At 38.5% G+C, this 18,993-nt stretch overlaps 1 protein-coding gene across 1 annotated transcript; it reads right to left on the bottom strand.

Annotated features, from left to right (window-relative positions):
- Positions 1-1,472: 1,472 nt before the first annotated feature.
- Positions 1,473-13,987, bottom strand: LOC136885981 (zinc finger protein). Its single transcript, XM_067158689.2, has 2 exons — positions 13,935-13,987; positions 1,473-2,798 (listed from the first exon to the last, which is right to left on the bottom strand). Exons 1-2 carry the CDS (start codon positions 13,967-13,969, stop codon positions 1,766-1,768), a joined length of 1,068 nt encoding a protein of 355 aa, XP_067014790.2. The 5' UTR covers positions 13,970-13,987; the 3' UTR covers positions 1,473-1,765.
- Positions 13,988-18,993: the final 5,006 nt, after the last annotated feature.

The raw sequence follows: 18,993 nt of genomic DNA, 5'->3' as shown, positions 1-18,993 counted from the left end.
GAGTTAGTGGATTTTTCTACTGTTTCCCATTTTCACATCAGGCAAATGCAGAGACTGTACCTTAATTAAAGTCACGGCTGCTTCCTTCCCTATCCCATTGTTGCCATAAGACCTATCTGTGTCACTGTGATGTAAGAAAATCATTAAAAAATATGAAGCATAGATGTTAAAAAATATCAAGTATAGATGTTCAATTTCCTTAACTGAGCCATATTTCTATTCTCAGAGATTTGTTTGATATCTCTCTCTGTGAACTGCAAATTACTGAGCAAGTGGCTGTACGGTTTGGGTCACATAGCTGTCAGCTTGAATTTGGAAATAATGGTTTGAAATTCTATGAAATGCAACCTTAAAAATAATGATCTGATTTGAGCGTGCATGTACCCAGCCTCTAAGAAGCAGGTTGCATGATACTGAGCCTCCACCCTGTTGCACTCTTTTCATGTTGCTGAAGATGAACATACCCATATGACATATTTTCAGTGAAATTAAGTTTTTAATGGAACATTGATGTATTTTAGCCTTACATATGGAAGTCATTGGAAGGTCAAATATCCATCTCTATGTAGCAGTAATAGTCAAATATCTGGAGTACTTCACTGTAATAATGCTGTATACCAAACAAGATGGCGGTTTCTGGAGGTATACATGTCTCACCAAGAACTATAAAACGATTTAATAGGCCAAGGAAATGAAAAATCAACATGTATCAGTGGAATGGTGTGAAACGGAAGAAGTTAAGGGACTCCGAAATGCCATACAATAGCCGAGGATGCAAGGGAGTGGCTGGAAAGACACGTTCATATAAGGTGAGTTGAACAACGCTGTATGTATACTGCAGTACACAAAATTTCTGGCCTCTAGATTTTCATGAATGTCAATGTTCCTATAAATTAATGTATGTCCTATTTTTATGTTATTTTAAAATGTTAAGACAATATTGAATGTAGGCACCATTGTGAAAGTTGGATTATAACTTTTACATGTTAGCTGCCATACTGCATTTGACGACCCCACATTTAAATGCCATTTTGAATAAAAGGGGGTGTCTTCTTATTTCCTGTTTTATTGTGCATAGGTACTGGTAATAAACCATAGATGAGGCAAAATGTTAATACTCAGGTGGATGAAGGTGGCGCGATATTCAACAGACTTCGATATCCACGGCATGGAACATCTAGCGAGAACACTTCCATTTAGATGTGCACTGGCAATCTTGGATCCTCAGCACTACTCTGCACATGTAATATGAATTGGTTCTTACCTGCCAACTGATTTACCAGTTTGTAACATTGAAAAAAAAAAAAAAAAAAAAAAAAAAAACCAACAGTGTGTATTGAAATATATTAAAACTGAGATATTAGTTTTGAAGTGATATGCTTGTAAAATTTGGTTTTGATTACAGAGTGTGTGCTACCACAAGGAATTACAGTACTTACATGGTACATAATCTTAAAGAGTTATATCGACAGTGTTAATTTTGAGCCTTTTCTTTGTTTTTATGTTTATAACATACAGCATTGCATTCCCCTTTAAACTATTTCGGTTTTGAAAAGTTTGGTTAGAGGCAACTGATTAAGGGTTAATATGTATTGTGATGGTTAACCTGCCTGTTTCTTGATATAAGGACTAATTATTGTTTATTGTTATTCTTTTATTTTTTTGCCTCTACTCTAAAAAATGTAAAAAGTGCCATGCAGCATTGTTCAGCAGCGTACTTCAAATGTATTCCCCAGAAATCCCTCAAACATCTGTCACAGGTAAATCACTTACCAATAGCATGATTGTTGACATGACGTTTGAACGCTTTTCGACATTTATATCCCCGACTACATTCCTTACAAGTGAATTTTTTTACCTTGGAATGAGCACACATATGATCGTACACAGCTCTTCTACTACGGAAACCTCTGGAGCAACTTTTGCAGAAAAATGATTTAATCACATTATGTGTTGCACAATGGTCAATTAGAACTTGGCGGCTCTTGAATCCCCTACCACATTCATTACACGTATATGGTCTCTCTTCTGAATGAGTAAGCATATGAAGTTTCAAGTCGTGTTTTCTCAGAAAATCCCTAGAACACCTGCCACAGGTATAAGACTTAATATTGGTGTGAACTGCCATGTGTCGAATAAGACCCATACGGCACTTATATCCCTGTCCACATTCAGCACAATTATATGGTCTTTCAAGTGAATGAGTAACCACATGATTCGTCAGGCTTTTCCTCAACCGGAAACATTTTCCACAAATGCAACAACAAAATGGTAATTTGGCCTTTTGTACATGTCTTTGCTGATTTCTATTTCTATTTTTGAATAAGCAAGGAATTCCAAGTTCATCACAGTAGCACGATTTTGAAACTTTTCCACAATGTCCTTTGTGTATCTGTGAACCAAGGTAAGAATCAAACAATCTATTGCACTTATCACATGAAAAAACCAACTGTCCCCCAACGTGAACTTTCTGCCGTCTCTGCTGCACACTATTTCTAGTAAGCGGTGCTTGACATATGTCAGAATCATAAGACCACTCTCCACTGTGTACTTTCTGGTGATCTGTTAACATTTTGTGTGTAACAAAAGACTTTGCACACTTATTACATACAAATTTCTCAACATAAGAAGGCAAGAACACGTCTAAGTTTTCACATTCCATAGTTACATCTTCCCTGGTACTGGACGAAAATTCTTCTCTTTTGTCAGAAAGATTGTACCTTGACAGAGCATGTGGTCTTCCTTCGTCACGGTGGTGGGAGTAAACGGCCGATTCTTCAGTCTTTACACAACTAACACTGGAAACAACACAATAAATCTAAGTCTATGCACAGGAAATAATAATTAAACAATTCCTGGTATTTTAACAAAGGGGCTAACAATGAATGATGAGCAGAGGCACTCACAATGTTAAAACTTCCTTAGCCATTATTCATGGCTGATGGGAAAAATTAAAGTGAGGAAACTGGTATCACTGGAAACAATGCCAAGCAGGCCTGGATCTGACCTCCCTTGGTAGGCTCTTGTTCTCTTCCAACTGCGACAGTATTAGGTTTATGAGACTTTGGGGGTCTTTAATTTTCATGCCCTTCCCTTTAATATTACCTTCCTCTCTGGTTAGTGGAAATTCTAAGTTCCCATGGAGGGAATTAGATATTTTTTCCACCAATAGAGCATGTCAGAAAACAAATCAGATGTAAGGATTTTCAGGCGTTTGTTCTACCAACCAGTGTTTCGTCTTAGGTCTGACACTAGACTCATCAGAGTGGGATGTGTCAGGCCCTACCCACTGATGCTGGGGTGTATGCAGGTGAACTTATCACAATGTTAAAACTTCCTTAGCCATTATTCATGGCTGATCGGAAAAATTAAAGTGAGGAGACTGGCATCAGTGGAAACAATGCCAGACAGGCCTGGATTTGACCTGCCTTGGTAGGCTCATGTTCTGTTCCAACTGCGACAGAGGCACAGTGTGATAACTGCATACGGGAGAAGCCTTACATCTGATCTGCTTCTGACATGCTCTATTGGTGGAAAAAATATCTAATTCCCTCCATGGGAACTTAGAATTTCCATTCGGAATTGCTAGGCGGGCAATAATTCTATTGTGGAGATTTATCTCCCGTATGCAGTTATCAGACTGTGAATGTTATAATGGGCTTCTGATAAGTTCACCTGCATACACCCCAGCGTCAGTGGGTAGGGTCTGACACATCCCACTCTGATGAGTCTAGTGTCAGACCTAAGACGAAACACTGGTTGATAGAGCAAACGCCTGAAAAGCCGTACATCTGATCTGTTCTCTGGTTAGTGTTAACAGAGGATGGTTGTCTGGTTGTGCTTCCTCTTAAACAATAATCACCAAATTCTTGCCTGCTTGCTTGTATACCTCCGCATTTCCCACCTAATCAAATTCAAAAACTTGTTTACTGCAATTTAAGAATCTCATATTTGTGTTTTACCATACTGACTGTATAGCGCAAGAAAATATGCAACTATAAGGTCCTCCTTAGTCAATACACAAATGTCTTTAAGAACTAAGTAAGGGGCCGAGGGGCCGATGACCTTCGATGTTAGGCTCCTTATCATCATCATCAAGAACTAAGTAAAAAGGGGAAGCTTGCATGTTGCACCTGACAGTGAAAGAAGCAATGGAAGTGCTTATGTATGGGAAGTGTATGTGCCATGGAAAAATTAAATTTCTTTCCAGCAAGTTCAACATGATGTCGCATGCAGCCATTTACAACTTACTTTCCTGACAATGTCATGAATGTGAGGAGTGATATTTTCATTCTCATTTGACTATATGTTGATACCCAGTGAACAAGTAATCTGCCTATGAGGCTAATCTTTAAATTCCACCTGTGGTTGGAGCATGTATATTACAGCTGTCTTTAGTTTACAGGTTTAGAGGAATGGGTTCTGCTCAACTTATCCTTGTAATTCTTCAAGAATCCTGTAGTGGATATCTGAGTGTGAAGGACTTCTACTACATCTGGACGAGAAACATGCAAGGCAAAGGATGGATATGTGGCCCTGATTTTGGTAATGGAACCCCAGGAGTAGAAACCACGAGACTGATCAAGACACCAAAATGAGTCATCTTTGCTGTGCTGAGTAGCTCAGATGGTAGACAGTGAAAATGAAAGAAGCAACGGAAGTGTTTGTGTATGGGAAGTGTATGTGATGTGGAAAAAGTCAGATTTCTTTCCAGCAAGTTCAACAGGATGTGCAGGTTCGATCCTGGCCCAGTCTGGTGGTATTTGCAGGTGCTCAAATGTGAGTCTCATGTCGGTAGATTTAGTGGCACATAAGCAATCCTGCAAGACAAAATTTCAGCACATCCACCTCTCCGAAAACTGTTGGAAAGTAGTTCGTCAGACGTAAAAACAATAAAATTATTATTATTACTGAGTTGTCTTCTTCTAAGCATTTGCCCTACTAGTGTAGAGTCTGCTTGATGGTTCAAGGAACATCATTTCTTATGATCAAAAGCCTTACTATGCAGTAGGTAATTTATGTCAGCATTAAAGGCGTGCTACAATCTTTATTTTGGCCTTCCAGTTGGTCGAGTTCCACTGACTTTAAAATGGTAGGCAGGCAGTATTGACAATAAAGTAAGGTACTGTACACATGATGTGGCCATACCATTAGAGACGGCTCTGAGACATTTGCTCATTTATTGGGGAGATGCCAATCTTTCTCCGAATAGCATCGTTTATAATGTGATCAAGGGGAGAGATTTCCATTGACCAACACAACATATGCATCTCCATAATTTGAAGTTGGTGCTCTACTCGTCTTGTAACTAGCCAGCACTCACCTCCATAGATAGCAAGTGGACAAACAACTGTACGGTATTTTCAACTCGAGGTGTATCAGCATTCCCTTAGCGCTCCAGTTACCTCCCTTTATCACATCCATGGGTCGATGACCTAGATGTTAGGCCTCTTTAAACAACAAGCATTACCACATCTATCCATCATTTACCCTTGCTCATACTTAAGAATTAATGTTGGTGTTGCTACATAACTGACATTCTAAGTAATGGGAAAGGATCTGTTTTTGGTAGATTTTCACCATTGGCATCAATATCAACATCACTCTAGTTTGTAAGGTACTCGGTCTTCTTGATGTTAAGATGACATTCAAATCTGCTGAGGGTGTCATGCCAGGCTTGGATCTGGTGTTGCAGATCATGTTTGGTGGTACTAGCAAGCATGACATCATCCACAAAGAATAAATATCAGGGAACTTCATGCTGTACATCTCGAGTGACTGTGTCCATTACAGAAATAAAGAGTAGAGATTACAGGGCTGAACCTTGATGAACACCAACTATGATTGGAAAGCTATCAGATATACCAGTGGTGCATTGTACTCTACTACTGGTGTTAACACAGATCATTTGAACCCAATTAAGGAGTTGTTCCAGAATTCCATGATCTCACAATGCATACAAAGTTAGACAGTATGATATGTGGTCGATAGCCTTCTCAAAATCAAGAAATGTAATGTGAATAGGCTTTATTTTTCACAGTGCTTCTCAATGAGCTCTTGATCTACAAAGATTGCATCAGTGGTTCCAGATACTTTAACGAAGCCAAACTGAATTTGGCTGAGGTAATCACCACCACTGCTACAATCATCCATAGGGATCGTCCTCTGCAAAGATAAATTTCTCTGATGACCTTCATTGGGCAATGAAGAAACGGGAATAATTACAATGGGAGACTTTAATGCAAGGCTGGGTGAGAAAAATCCAGTGTTCGATAGAGAAACAGATGAGATGAAACACAGATGATAGGTCCTTTTTATAATCTCCACAATTTTAATTATGTCCATAACACTATGTCCATAAACATATGTCCAATGAAGTATATGTCCACTTTATTTTAGTCCAATTGCACAGATGTTAGGTCTTTTTTATAATTTCCACAATTTTAATATACACTTTATTTTACTCTTCATCATCATCATGAATTCTTTCCAGCAAACAGGGTTGGATTGTGCCTCCATTTATTATGGTCATGATATGCTTCCATTCTCTCTAGGGCATCCCATGTTTCTCCTCTCTTCTCTAGGTCTTCTCTTATCTAACCACGTTTTTCTGTCCGACTTGTAGGGTGAATGGTCAGCGTACTGGCCTTCGGGACCAAGAGTCCCGGATTCGATTCCCAGTCGGGTCAGGGATTTTAACCCTCATTGGTTAATTCGAATGGCTCAGGGGCTGAGTGTTTGTGCTGTCCCCAACATCTCTGCAACTCACAGACCACACTTAACACTACCCTCCACCACAATAACACGTAGTTACCTACACATGGCAGATGTCGCCCACGCTCATCGGAGGGTCTGCCTTACAAGGGGCCTATTCCACAAAAGTATGGTCTTGTACATTACAAATTACTAGTGTGGGTTCTTGTAATGTATGGAGTTGTACATTTATGTTCCACAAAAGATTGAAAGTCTCTTGTACATTACCAGTGAATTGTTACAAGTTTTACAAGTGACGACATATCAAACATACTATGTCATAGCATGAATCAGCTGTTTATCTTCGTATTCCATTCGTTGAATTAAGTTATGCTTGCCTCATTTATCGTAATATCGTATTTTAAGGTAACTTATGCAGCAAAGATTCAAAGAAGTAATATTCCTGTGAATTTCTTAATGCTACGATTTTATTTTTCAGTTTATTTCTTTGATGATAGGAAATTACTCTGTTATTATCACCCATTCTGTTCTTCCGCGATCCTCGCATATGTTTCACGACAGTCTGACGTACCGGCACCTTGGTCTGTAATTTAGGAATCAGATGCCGCTAATAACGATATTCGGCCGCCAAACTTAATTGTTACGAAATTGCAAACTCTGCATGAATTGTTAAAATGATGTCAAGAGAAACAAAGTTATTCATTTTGAAGGAAATAGAAAGAAGGAAAGATATTCGTTTTGGTGCATTCAGCTAGAGTCTGAAAAAAAGAAAAAAAAAATGGTTGGATGGTAATATTTGACTTGGGAAAAGCTCATGGAGCTTTTGAGGGGAAAAGTTGGACGTATTTAAGAGATATTCTGCTCATTAATGATTCCAGGAATGTCCTTCTTGGAACATGTTTGTTCAGTATTTTCAGGCCAACAAACAATTTGAGGAAATTTTATATCATTTATTGCAGCTACCATAGACCGAAAATTTTGCCATCCCATGCATATCTGCAATACCATGGTTCTGACCACTATTTCCTAGCCAATGTAATGTTGTTAGTAACTGCTGTTTAGCAGAGAGAGATTTATTTCAGTTCATAGGATGTTTTAACCTATTCCCAATATCTATCAAAAGTTATTCCACTTGTATTGTGCTTAACCTAAAACGTTCATTGTATTCAAATATAATGTTAAACTGGAAGTTTATTCTTTCCCTGTACAGACAGTAGTTTTCATTTTCATCACCATTACTATCACAACTGCTAGACCACATATTTTTGAAAATATATCTGAAATAAGCATATTTAAATAGCACTAGTACATTTATATATTATTGTCCTTTCACTGGTAGAGAATACTTCTCAATTCACTAGTAAGTTACAAGTATTAGTACTTCAGTGGAACACACCCATAAAAAAATTCACTGGTAATTTGTAAATATGGAGTAGTAAAGTACAACTGTAGAAAATTCTTTTGTGGAACAGAAACTCTGGTATTTGTACTAGTTATTACAGAATTTACAAGACCATACTTTTGTGGAATAGGCCCAATTGTACTAGAAATAGCCACATGAAAAAAACAAAAAAATCCCACGTTTTTCTAGGATGTCCCATTGGCCTTCGTCCCAGAAAGATCTTTCCAAAATACTTCCTTGGTGCTTGAGTCGCCAATTAGTCCAATTGTACTAATATTATGTCCACTACATGCTTGTAAATTACATTAAGCCCATCTATAAATTTACTTCAATTTCCTACTCAATCTCTTCTGAATGTTCATCTTCATACAGCTTCAAATCACAACTAATAGCTTTGAGATAAGTTCTGATGTGTCCTCTTTTGTTACAATGGTTATAATTCCAAACAATCTACTTTTAATAGGGTGTCACACTATCAAATGCCCATCAAGCAAATGGATAATCATAATTTCATTATTTATTTGGTCTGTCTTGATAAATTCCATGAATTTCAAGACAGATGCGTGATGCATGATGATGTGTTTCTGAAAGCGGTTGTACCAGACTTCGACTATGTTAACTGTTCGACACTGTCCTGCCAGAACCTGATTATAAGTGTTCCATATTTCAGGTGGGAATATAGGTAGGTGGCTTTGCATTTCTTCTTCCTCGAGCAGGTGATATATCTGTCCACTTCACTTTTTCCATTCTTCTCCACACCCATATTAAAGGCAATAAAAATGGAAAGAGGGGAAAATCAGGTGCGCATCACAACAAACAATGGTCAATGTAATGTTATTTTGGAAAGAAAGAGTTATACGCTGGGAATTATAACAAAAATATTTAACACAATTTCTGATGGTATGAAAATCCCAAGATTTTGGCATAGAGTAATATGTCCCACATACAAAAGGGAGAGGGATCTAATACAAATAACTATAGAGGCATTACTCTATTGGACACAATCAGCAAGATTTATACTGGGACTAGCTGATGTACGTACGTTGCTACGGGATTCTCAGGAAGACTAACTTTGTGGGTTTCCTAACCGAAGTCAACATAGGTCATTACAAAAACATCAGTAGGAAAGTAGCGATTAAAAGCAATGTTATCATATAAAATACTTGTTCAAATGAAAATCTGCAGATTTTAGCACTTTTAACGAACAGTACTGTGGTGCCGATCCAACAGTCTAAAGTTCCAGAGCTGGAAGAATGACTAGGCCACAGACAGCCGTGAACACTCCTCTGCAATTATTCCGTTAAATATGCGCACTGTTCATTCCAATCAGTGCCTCAGAGTAAGGATTGAATAGCTCAAATGCTATCATGAAGCAGTGTGTTATGTACCAGTAGTATCAGAAAATTTATGAACCTGAGGAATGTCATGCTAAAGAAGAAAGTCGTACCTTATTTAAGGCCAAGGTTGCTTCCTTCACACTCCTAACCCTTTCCTATCCCATTGTCGCTATAAGAACTATCTGTATCAATGTGACGTAAGGCAAATTTAAAAAATACTCTGTATGCAGCAGTAATCCTATCTATTGGAGATGAGTGGCAACAGAAGATACAAAGCGCATCACAACAAACAATGGTCAATGTAATGTTATTGTTGATCAATTGTATGAGCTTTCTATATTGTACGCCTTCACATTTAGTTTTCTTTCATCTCTGTGATATTGGGGCATCTTATGAAATTATTTACAGCATAGACTGTAGTTCCTTATTCTCCGACTTTACATACTGTTTTTCATTAAATTCTGTTAACCCATTTTCTTGTGACTTGGCGCTGATATGGACTTCATAACAAAAATCCAAATTCATGAATATCTCTGTTATCATAGCTGGTACGATAACAATGTATAAGATATAAATGATCGGAAATTGAATACTATATAACTTTAGTTATGTAGTATTTATCAATACAACCACTAATAACATGACTATTTGAGAATTAAATTTTAGGCCTTCCCCTAAACTACCATTCCACTTAACGTGACTAAAATTATTTATGACCTAGATTATAGAGACTTTGCATACCGATTTTCATTTAATTCTCTTCAGCCGTTTTCTTGTGATGCGTGTACATACATACATACATACATACATACATACAGACAGACAGACAGACAGACAGACAGAAATTACGGAAAATTAAAAAGTGCATTTCCTCATTTCTGTGGACACGACTGATAACAGAAATACAATCCTTTTTAAATTCTGCAGAATGTGCAGACAAAACTCTTATTTTATATATAGATATTAGCGAAAAGTCTTATAAAATGGGGTAGGATTACAGTACATTGCACTCTCAATATATCAGTCCAGGATTGGGAAAGGTATGAGAACCTCTCTCTCTCTCTATATATATCAAGTCATCAGTTACCCATGGCTTTGCTCGCATAGATTTCCTAATTTGATATAAGTAATAATTTTTGGTACTGTACTAAGACATTACCTGAAAATCCTTAGGGTAGAAAATTGAGTTTAATTTACCCTACAAACTCTTTGTAAACCACGTTTGTGGTGTTGCCTTTTGGAGGTAAGATGACCATGCAACACAGAACTGTACATGCAAGAAACAGTCTTCTCTCAAGTGGAAAAAAAAAAAAAAAAAAAAAAAAACCTGTTTCTTTATTTTTTTAGGAGATTCCAAATACCCATTTTCATGCCTGTAACATCTTCAGATTTTGAGACATAGGTATCCTCATAAAAAATAAATTCAACTAATTTTTTCCAATTCTTTTCACTGCTGTTAAGTGCCTATTCGCAAAAAACATGTTCCTGTATTTTTTAAGGACTTTCCTAACACCAATTTTCACATCTGTATAACATGTTCTGGTTTTGACCTATACTGCAGATATACCGGTAGGTACTCAATTTAAAAATTCACAAGCAATTTCATTTCAACCCCTTGAGTGGATTATCCAAAAAAAAAAAAAATAATGTGTTTTTATTTTTAAAGGAGATTCCAAATACCAGGTTTCACATCTATGACATCTTCCGTTTTTGAGATATAAGTATCCTCATAAACAGAATTCAACTCCTTCTTTACTTTGTTGCCATTAATGCTTTCATGGCCCGTACTTATAGACATGATATTGTGTAGGCTTTTGGGCTTGTGCTGTGTCAAGAAAATAAGGTGAAATTCTTAATGTTTCACAGAAAACTGTGCTCTGCGTCCTCAGAAGAATTTTCGACTGTCCACAAGAAAGGCTTCTTAAACAATGACACTTTTGAATTTGGAACATTATAATAGAAGTAGAAGTGGAAATGGTACGTTCATTCACCACCAGATGGCCCCTAGGACATGGCAGAATGCTAGCGTTCGAAGCGGAAGCTGACCGAACCATCACAATCAGACTAAGTGGTTCACATAACGTGTTTGCATAACATATGACAGGTGTAAGACATAGACATGAGCCTGGAATGAAACATCTGGCGACGAGGAACGTACAAATTTGGAAAACACCGAGACGAAATAACAACAGTGAAGGGGCAGGGAAGGGAACTACCTACGTAAATTCTTAATGGCTGGCAACCAGGTATTACTTAAATGATAGCCGTGTCCCTGTTGAAATTGTTAGGATTACTATGTATTTCCACAGCTTCCTGTATAATCCTGGACCTGTAGTGTCTAGTGTGGGTAAGAGCTCGAGCATCTTGGAACATAACATCATGACCCGATAAGGAAAAATGTGAAGGCATATAATATTGAAATCTCATAAAACTGATCAACAATAACATTAGACTGACCATTGTTGTGAAGTGATTTGAATCTTCTGCTGGCATCCATCTCCGATAGATGGGATTACTGCTGCATCCCGAGTGAAACAGCATGCCTGAATAATGGCATAGAAAGTAGCGGGGGAGTTAGATAACTTTGCACGTTCTATGCGATTGCCCCATCAATGTTGGGTACTGCAGCGAGTCAGACAATATATTTGTCATCAAAACAATAGATATTAAAGAGAAAAGGTAGTAAATTGTATATTATAGCAATATACAGAAAGCTTTTGATTCTGTAAGCAGCAACTGCAAAGGTGGATAAAATAAAGTTGTCAGGTCAAATTACTGCCATTAAAGAACTGTATTTAGAAGTTAAATGCACAATTAATGTAAAAGAATTGTAGCAGTGGCAGAGATATATTCAAATATTGGGTGTGCAAATTATCACCCATATCACTCATACTTTTTATTAATGATATTTTGGAAAATGAAGGAAAAGAAGACTTCAGAAGCCCTCTATATATTGTTTTTCCATGACGTAAAAGTTTTAATGGATCCTTATGCTGTTCTCAATTACAATATTATAACATCATGATTTTAACCAGATTTTTTAACTACAAATTATAGTAAGTGCTATGTTTCAAATAGTCTTCATCGAATAATCTCGAACTGAACAAAGTTTTAGACATTTAAGCTTAGATGAATCCAACATAAATTGTCACTAAACTGTAAAATATTTTTTTTCAATGTACTTAGAATTAATTAAGTCACTATCACAGCCAAGCTGTTAGTTTTATATGTTCTATAACCACAGTTGTTTTCAAACAAAACAAGAATTTGTAAATTAGATTTTATGACTGTAATTATAGAATCCAATAGTATATTTCTGAACATAATCAGGATCCTGATTTGATTTTGAGGTGCAATTGATGGTTGATGATGCCCGACAATTGGGCAAAACATGTCCCAATTAGACAATTGTAACAAGGGTTAGGTCCCAACTATCAGTAATTACATGTATTGAATAGGTGGTTTGTTCATATAAACATTTGTACTTTAAGAAGCACGAACATGTTGAATATTCGACAATGCCACTACAGCAGGGACCAAAGCATTGAATATTTGACTGTTGCCAGTTCTAGGGTTAATTTAGAAATAGATAAACTAAGTGTAACAAGGAAAACAATGCATGTATCAAAAAATCAATCTAGATTACAATATATGAGCCAGAGGGGATATGCCAAGCAGATGAAGGAAGAACTCAAGAAGTTAGGAATTGCAGATGAAGAACGTCATGATAGAGACCAGTTCAGGAAAAGACTTTCCAACATAAAAGTTCTTGTGGAAGAAAAGAAGCTATGGCTATTTTGCTTTAAGTCGCACCGACACAGATAGGTCTTACGGCGACGATGGGACGGGAAAGGCCTAGGAATGGGAAGGAAGCGGCCGTGGCCTTAATTAAGGTATAGCCCCAGCATTTGCCTGGTGGGAAAATGGGAAACCACGGAAAACCATCTTCAGGGCAGCTGACAGTGGGATTCGAACCCACTATCTCCCGGATGCGAGCTCACAGCTGCGCGCTCCTAACCGCACGGCCAACTCGCCTGGTGGAAGAAAAGAAAGAGCGCAGAGGGGGAAGATGGACTGAAGAGAGAAGAGAGCAACATTCTGAAAGAATGAAGGCAATATGGAGAAAGAGGAAGGGAGAAGAGATGATAAGAAGGAAGTTAAGTTGTATTGGCGTGGTCCTAAGTTGGGCCGGTTTGCAAGAAAGAGAGAAGAAATGATTACTCTCTTCTCAGTTCCAGGCAATCTGGACCTAAGGGACGGGAGTATTCTATTTTAATCTAATATACTTAACGTGGCTTAGCTTCACTGACAATAAAACATGGCTGAAAACAATGGTAAACTACAGGGTTAATCCCTTTGGATGTGCAGCCCTGTATCTGATAGAATGATACAAGTTTGGGAAACAGTAAAAGGCAGAAATTCTTGTAATTCAATATTTCCCTTGATGACAATGAATTATTCTTATTAAGACAATTACTTACTCATTGTTAAGAAATGCAGTGATGTTATCAGTCATATTCTGGGCACCTTTATTGACATCCTGAGGAGGAAAAAGAGACACATTATTAGAAATCTAAAGGAATAGCAAAAGCAATTTTCCCAGCTGGCCACAGGAAGAGAAATAGTGTTTATCTTTGTTGCCTTCCACGTTTTTCCTCAATATGTTTTAATAAAACACTACCACTTCTTGTCTACAACATGGTCTATGAGTTATCGATACTAGTAATGGAAAGAATAAAAGTAAACAGACAAGTCATATACAGAAAGATGCAACATGATAAACACATTGAGAGGTTAGTGTGGAAAGAGGGAGTAACAAGGATAAACATGAAAACACTTAAGGTCTCAAACATTGCTCTCTTCACACAGGCATTCATTTCTTTCCAGGTCTTCACATGTTTATTTCTGTTTCTCAACTCATCAGGAGGACAGGAATTGATACTCGCTGAGAGGAACATCTGGAAAGATTTTTAGTCATATGTGTGAACTTTAGGAGATGAACAAAGCCTGAAAAATATACATAAAGGGAGGAAACAAAACAGTTAAAGTTGCATCCAGGTATTAAAGGATTATGAACATAGGATAAACAAAAGAGGAAAAGACTAAGGCTCTTCCAATGTAACCTCTTACTCAGTATTGATGCCCACTCTTCTGACGAAGCTCGGAAGAAATTAATATAACAGAGTAAGGGTCGAAAAGGAGAGAATCCATCTACACTGACTGACAGAGCAAATGCAACACCAAGAAGGAGTGGTCAGAACTTTATGCCAATTGCAGGGTAGACTGACGTCACTGAGGTATGCTCATGATGTGAAATGCGCCGCTGTGCTGTGCACGTAGCGAACGATAAATGGGACACGGCGTTGGGGAATGGCCCACTTCGTACCGTGATTTCTCAGCCGACAGTCATTGTAGAACGTGTTGTCGTGTGCCACAGGACACGTGTATAGCTAAGAATGCCAGGCCGCCGTCAACGGAGGCATTTCCAGCAGACAGACGACTTTACGAGGGGTATGGTGATCGGGCTGAGAAGGGCAGGTTTGGTCGCTTCGTCAAATCGCAGCCGATACCCATAGGGATGTGTCCACGGTGCACGCGAGGATCGGCGCATCCGCCGCCAAGCGGTGGCAGCCCCGCACACCACGTCAACCGCCATTCTTCAGCATGTGCAAGACACCCTGGCTGTTCCAATATCGACCAGAACAATTTCCCGTCGATTGGTTGAAGGAGGCCTGCACTTCCGGCGTCCGCTCAGAAGACTACCATTGACTCCACAGCATAGACGTGCACGCCTGGCATGGTGCCGGGCTAGAGCGACTTGGATGAGGGAATGGCGGAACGTCGTGTTCTCCGATGAGTCACGCTTCTGTTCTGTCAGTGATAGTCACCGCAGACGAGTGTGGCGTCGGCGTGGAGAAAGGTCAAATCCGGCAGTAACTGTGGAGCGCCCTACTGCTAGACAATGCGGCATCATGGTTTGGGGCGCTATTGCGTATGATTCCACGTCACCTCTAGTGTGTATTCAAGGCACGTTAAATGCCCACCGCTACGTGCAGCATGTGCTGCGGCCGGTGGCACTCCCGTACCTTCAGGGGCTGCCCAATGCTCTGTTTCAGCAGGATAATGCCCGCCCACACACTGCTCGCATCTCCCAACAGGCTCTACGAGGTGTACAGATGCTTCCGTGGCCAGCGTACTCTCCGGATCTCTCACCAATCGAACACGTGTGGGATCTCATTGGACGCCGTTTGCAAACTCTGCCCCAGCCTCGTACGGACGACCAACTGTGGCAAATGGTTGACAGAGAATGGAGAACCATCCCTCAGGACACCATCCGCACTCTTATTGACTCTGTACCTCGACGTGTTTCTGCGTGCATCGCCGCTCGCGGTGGTCCTACATCCTACTGAGTCGATGCCGTGCGCATTGTGTAACCTGCATATCGGTTTGAAATAAACATTAATTATTCATCCGTGCCGTCTCTGTTTTTTCCCCAACTTTCATCCCTTTCGAACCATTCCTCCTTGGTATTGCATTGTCACTGTCAGTCAGTGTATGTGAAGACAGTAATGTATGAAGATGTGGGAATTGTTCTATCCCTTTGTGTTTTCATGTTTGTCCTTGTTAATTTCTTGCAATGTGAGTGCAAATCTTATTTTGTTTTTTACCCATTAATTTTGTGATTGAAATATTGAGATTTTAGCAGATAATGTGGTGGGTTTTGATTTTAAGGGGATGTATTCTGAGATAATTAAACAGTAAACATTTCTTATTAAATGCAATGGATTTATAAATGTTCATAACTTTGATTTTAAGTAATTTGAGTCTTCTGGCTTCACAGTTAGCTTTAAATGGAAAGTGGGAGCCATTTCTTTTCAGTTGAAACTTTGTTAATCTGTAACTATGAGGTTCCTTTGTCTTTTGCAACTAATTTTGGATAAAATACATTTTTGAAATTATCTGAAACAAAATTAATAATGGACTATACCTGAAAAGATACCAAGTAATTAAAAGTAGAAAGATATGTTTTGTTGTAGAAAGAACATCAAGCAATAATTTATGATGAACTAAAAAGCCAAGAACAAAATTCTAAAAACCATGTATATCAGCCAAACAAAACATCAACTCCATACTTTGCATGAAAAACACACACATGCACTTAGACACAACAGATACTCAGCCATTTTAAAACATATATAACACCCACCATTTCATGGACATCATCACAGATTTTAAAATATTCACAATGAAAATAATAGAACATCATTAAAAATAAAGTAGGCAATATACAGTAAACACACATAATAATTAAAAAATTCCTACCAGAGTAACCTCAACCATCACACACACCTAAAAGATTCCCCACTTTTTACTAAATTAACCCTCTCGTGCACGCATTTTCAGTTTGAAGTGAAAAAAAGAAATTGTCATGATTTTTTATTCATTGGAAGGTTACAAAATACAATCACGTTAAAGGAAAATAAATAATAGTTCATTGTCTCTGAAAATTCCACGGATCTCATATGAGGCCTATGTGCATGTAGGGAGTCCACACACACCACAACACAACTGACCTGAGGAATAATTTTCTTGGGGGATACTGTGCGCTGAATGTCAGTTTTACACGCACGTTTTACCAAACTAAATTTTGCATTAAGGAGTGGCTGTTGTTATTTCCTGCTATGGAATGCCTCAAAACACTGTGGACAAAGGGCATATTGGCAGCAAAGGCAGACATATCTGGTTTTCCTTGAACAACCGTGAAGGTGGCACTTCTATCCTTTCTCAGCTTATAGGTAGCCTTCACTTTCAACCATTTTTTGGTTGCTGGTGGCGTCTGTGAAGCGGGTCTTCCTTTCTTGGGTTGATGATTGCTTCCCATGTAAATGAGAGAAGTAGTTACTGAGGACTTGAATTCTAGCAGATCCAGCTTCTCACAAGCTGGGTTCATTCTCCAGAGGATCCAACAGTTTACAATGGTCGCATTTAGTAGATAATGGAATACTCTGAAGTACTCCCGTTTGTGCCTTATGGTGTGCTGATAAAGACCTACGAGCAAGTCCATTAGATGTACGTCACCCATGTGGGAATAGATGTACGCCACCCATGTGGGAATTTTAAATGCTGATTGAATATAGTCATGGAATTTCAATGATTGCGCGCAGTTTTCGACACCATCTCTTAGTAACACCTACAGGTTCTGCTCCAGCAAATGTAGATGCTACGTGTAAAAATGAATTATCATGCCAGCAGGTTATTGTGATGTTGGACTGCGACGTAACCGAGTACAACCCTCTCGGTTCCTTCTTCATGGTTTTCACAGACCGCAGCTTGAGATCAGCACCACAAAGCCTGTTAGCTCTGATAGTCCTGGAAGCATAAATGCCATCTTCAAGAAGTTTCTAGAGAAGATTGATGGACGTAAACAGATTATCAAACGCTTATAGCTTTTGAACTTCAAGTCATCACACAGCCTAAGAACATCATCACCAACTGCTCCAAATTCAGAATGACCTTCACCATTTTGCAATTTTCCTTGATAGATCTCAAAGATCTGGATGTATCCTGAGGAACTGGTAAAGACCCAAATTTTGAAGCCCCATTTTTAGGGTTTACTCTTCATACATTGTTTCAGCTTTGATCGGCCTTTGAAAGGGACCATCTCATCAACTGATGAAAATTCTTTTGGCTGGGAAGAACATCTAAAGATGTGCTTAAAATGGTCAATCATAGGACGTAAACGTATAAGCCGATCATTGATGCCTGCTGGAATGTTCTGATTGTCAATGAAGTGCAAATACTTTCATATCTCGCAAAAGCGATTGTATGTCATATTGTCAGGTATTACTGACAGGGCGCGGAGTATATTGTGACATTCGTTGTGAAGACTACATTTTCTACAGACGGCCCTGGTTCTTCATCCATTTTGTTCTAAATACATAGAAATAAAAATATATGACAAATGTGCCATGAAACATCAGTAGTCTGTCTTGGTTTGCATCAAAAATTCCACCAAAACACTACAATATGGTGTAGTTCTAATTGAGGTTATGACTGTGAACCATAACCTCCCGTACATTTAGACCTCATATGAGGCCCCTATATTATTACACAAAATAATGGTAATAAATTGCATGTACAATAAAAATACTAATACCATTGGAAAGAGCATGCTTTCATGCTATATAAAACATTTTTACTTATCGGTTTCATATATTTGTAAAGGATGTATCAATTTCAATAATTTAGTCTTCATATGAAACACACAAATAGCAAGAGCGCCACAACTGCCTACAACTTCGCAGCTGCAAAGAAGTACCACATTGTTGCTGACTGCCCAATTCGTGCTTTCAAAGGAACGCTAATGGACATTCACCGCACATCGGATGAAGCAGTTGATTGGGTCAAAATGCTAGACCTAGAGTTATAGTATTGTACGGACTTGTGACTACGCACATTTACCCTGAACTATATACATGTGTGTACATAGATTCATCATACGATAAATAAATAAATCTCATAGATATAGTTGTAACTAAT

The sequence above is a fragment of the Anabrus simplex genome, chromosome X, assembly GCF_040414725.1.
Source record: "Anabrus simplex isolate iqAnaSimp1 chromosome X, ASM4041472v1, whole genome shotgun sequence".
Classification (NCBI taxonomy): domain Eukaryota; kingdom Metazoa; phylum Arthropoda; class Insecta; order Orthoptera; family Tettigoniidae; genus Anabrus; species Anabrus simplex.
This window is presented reverse-complemented; position numbering and strand designations above follow the sequence as displayed.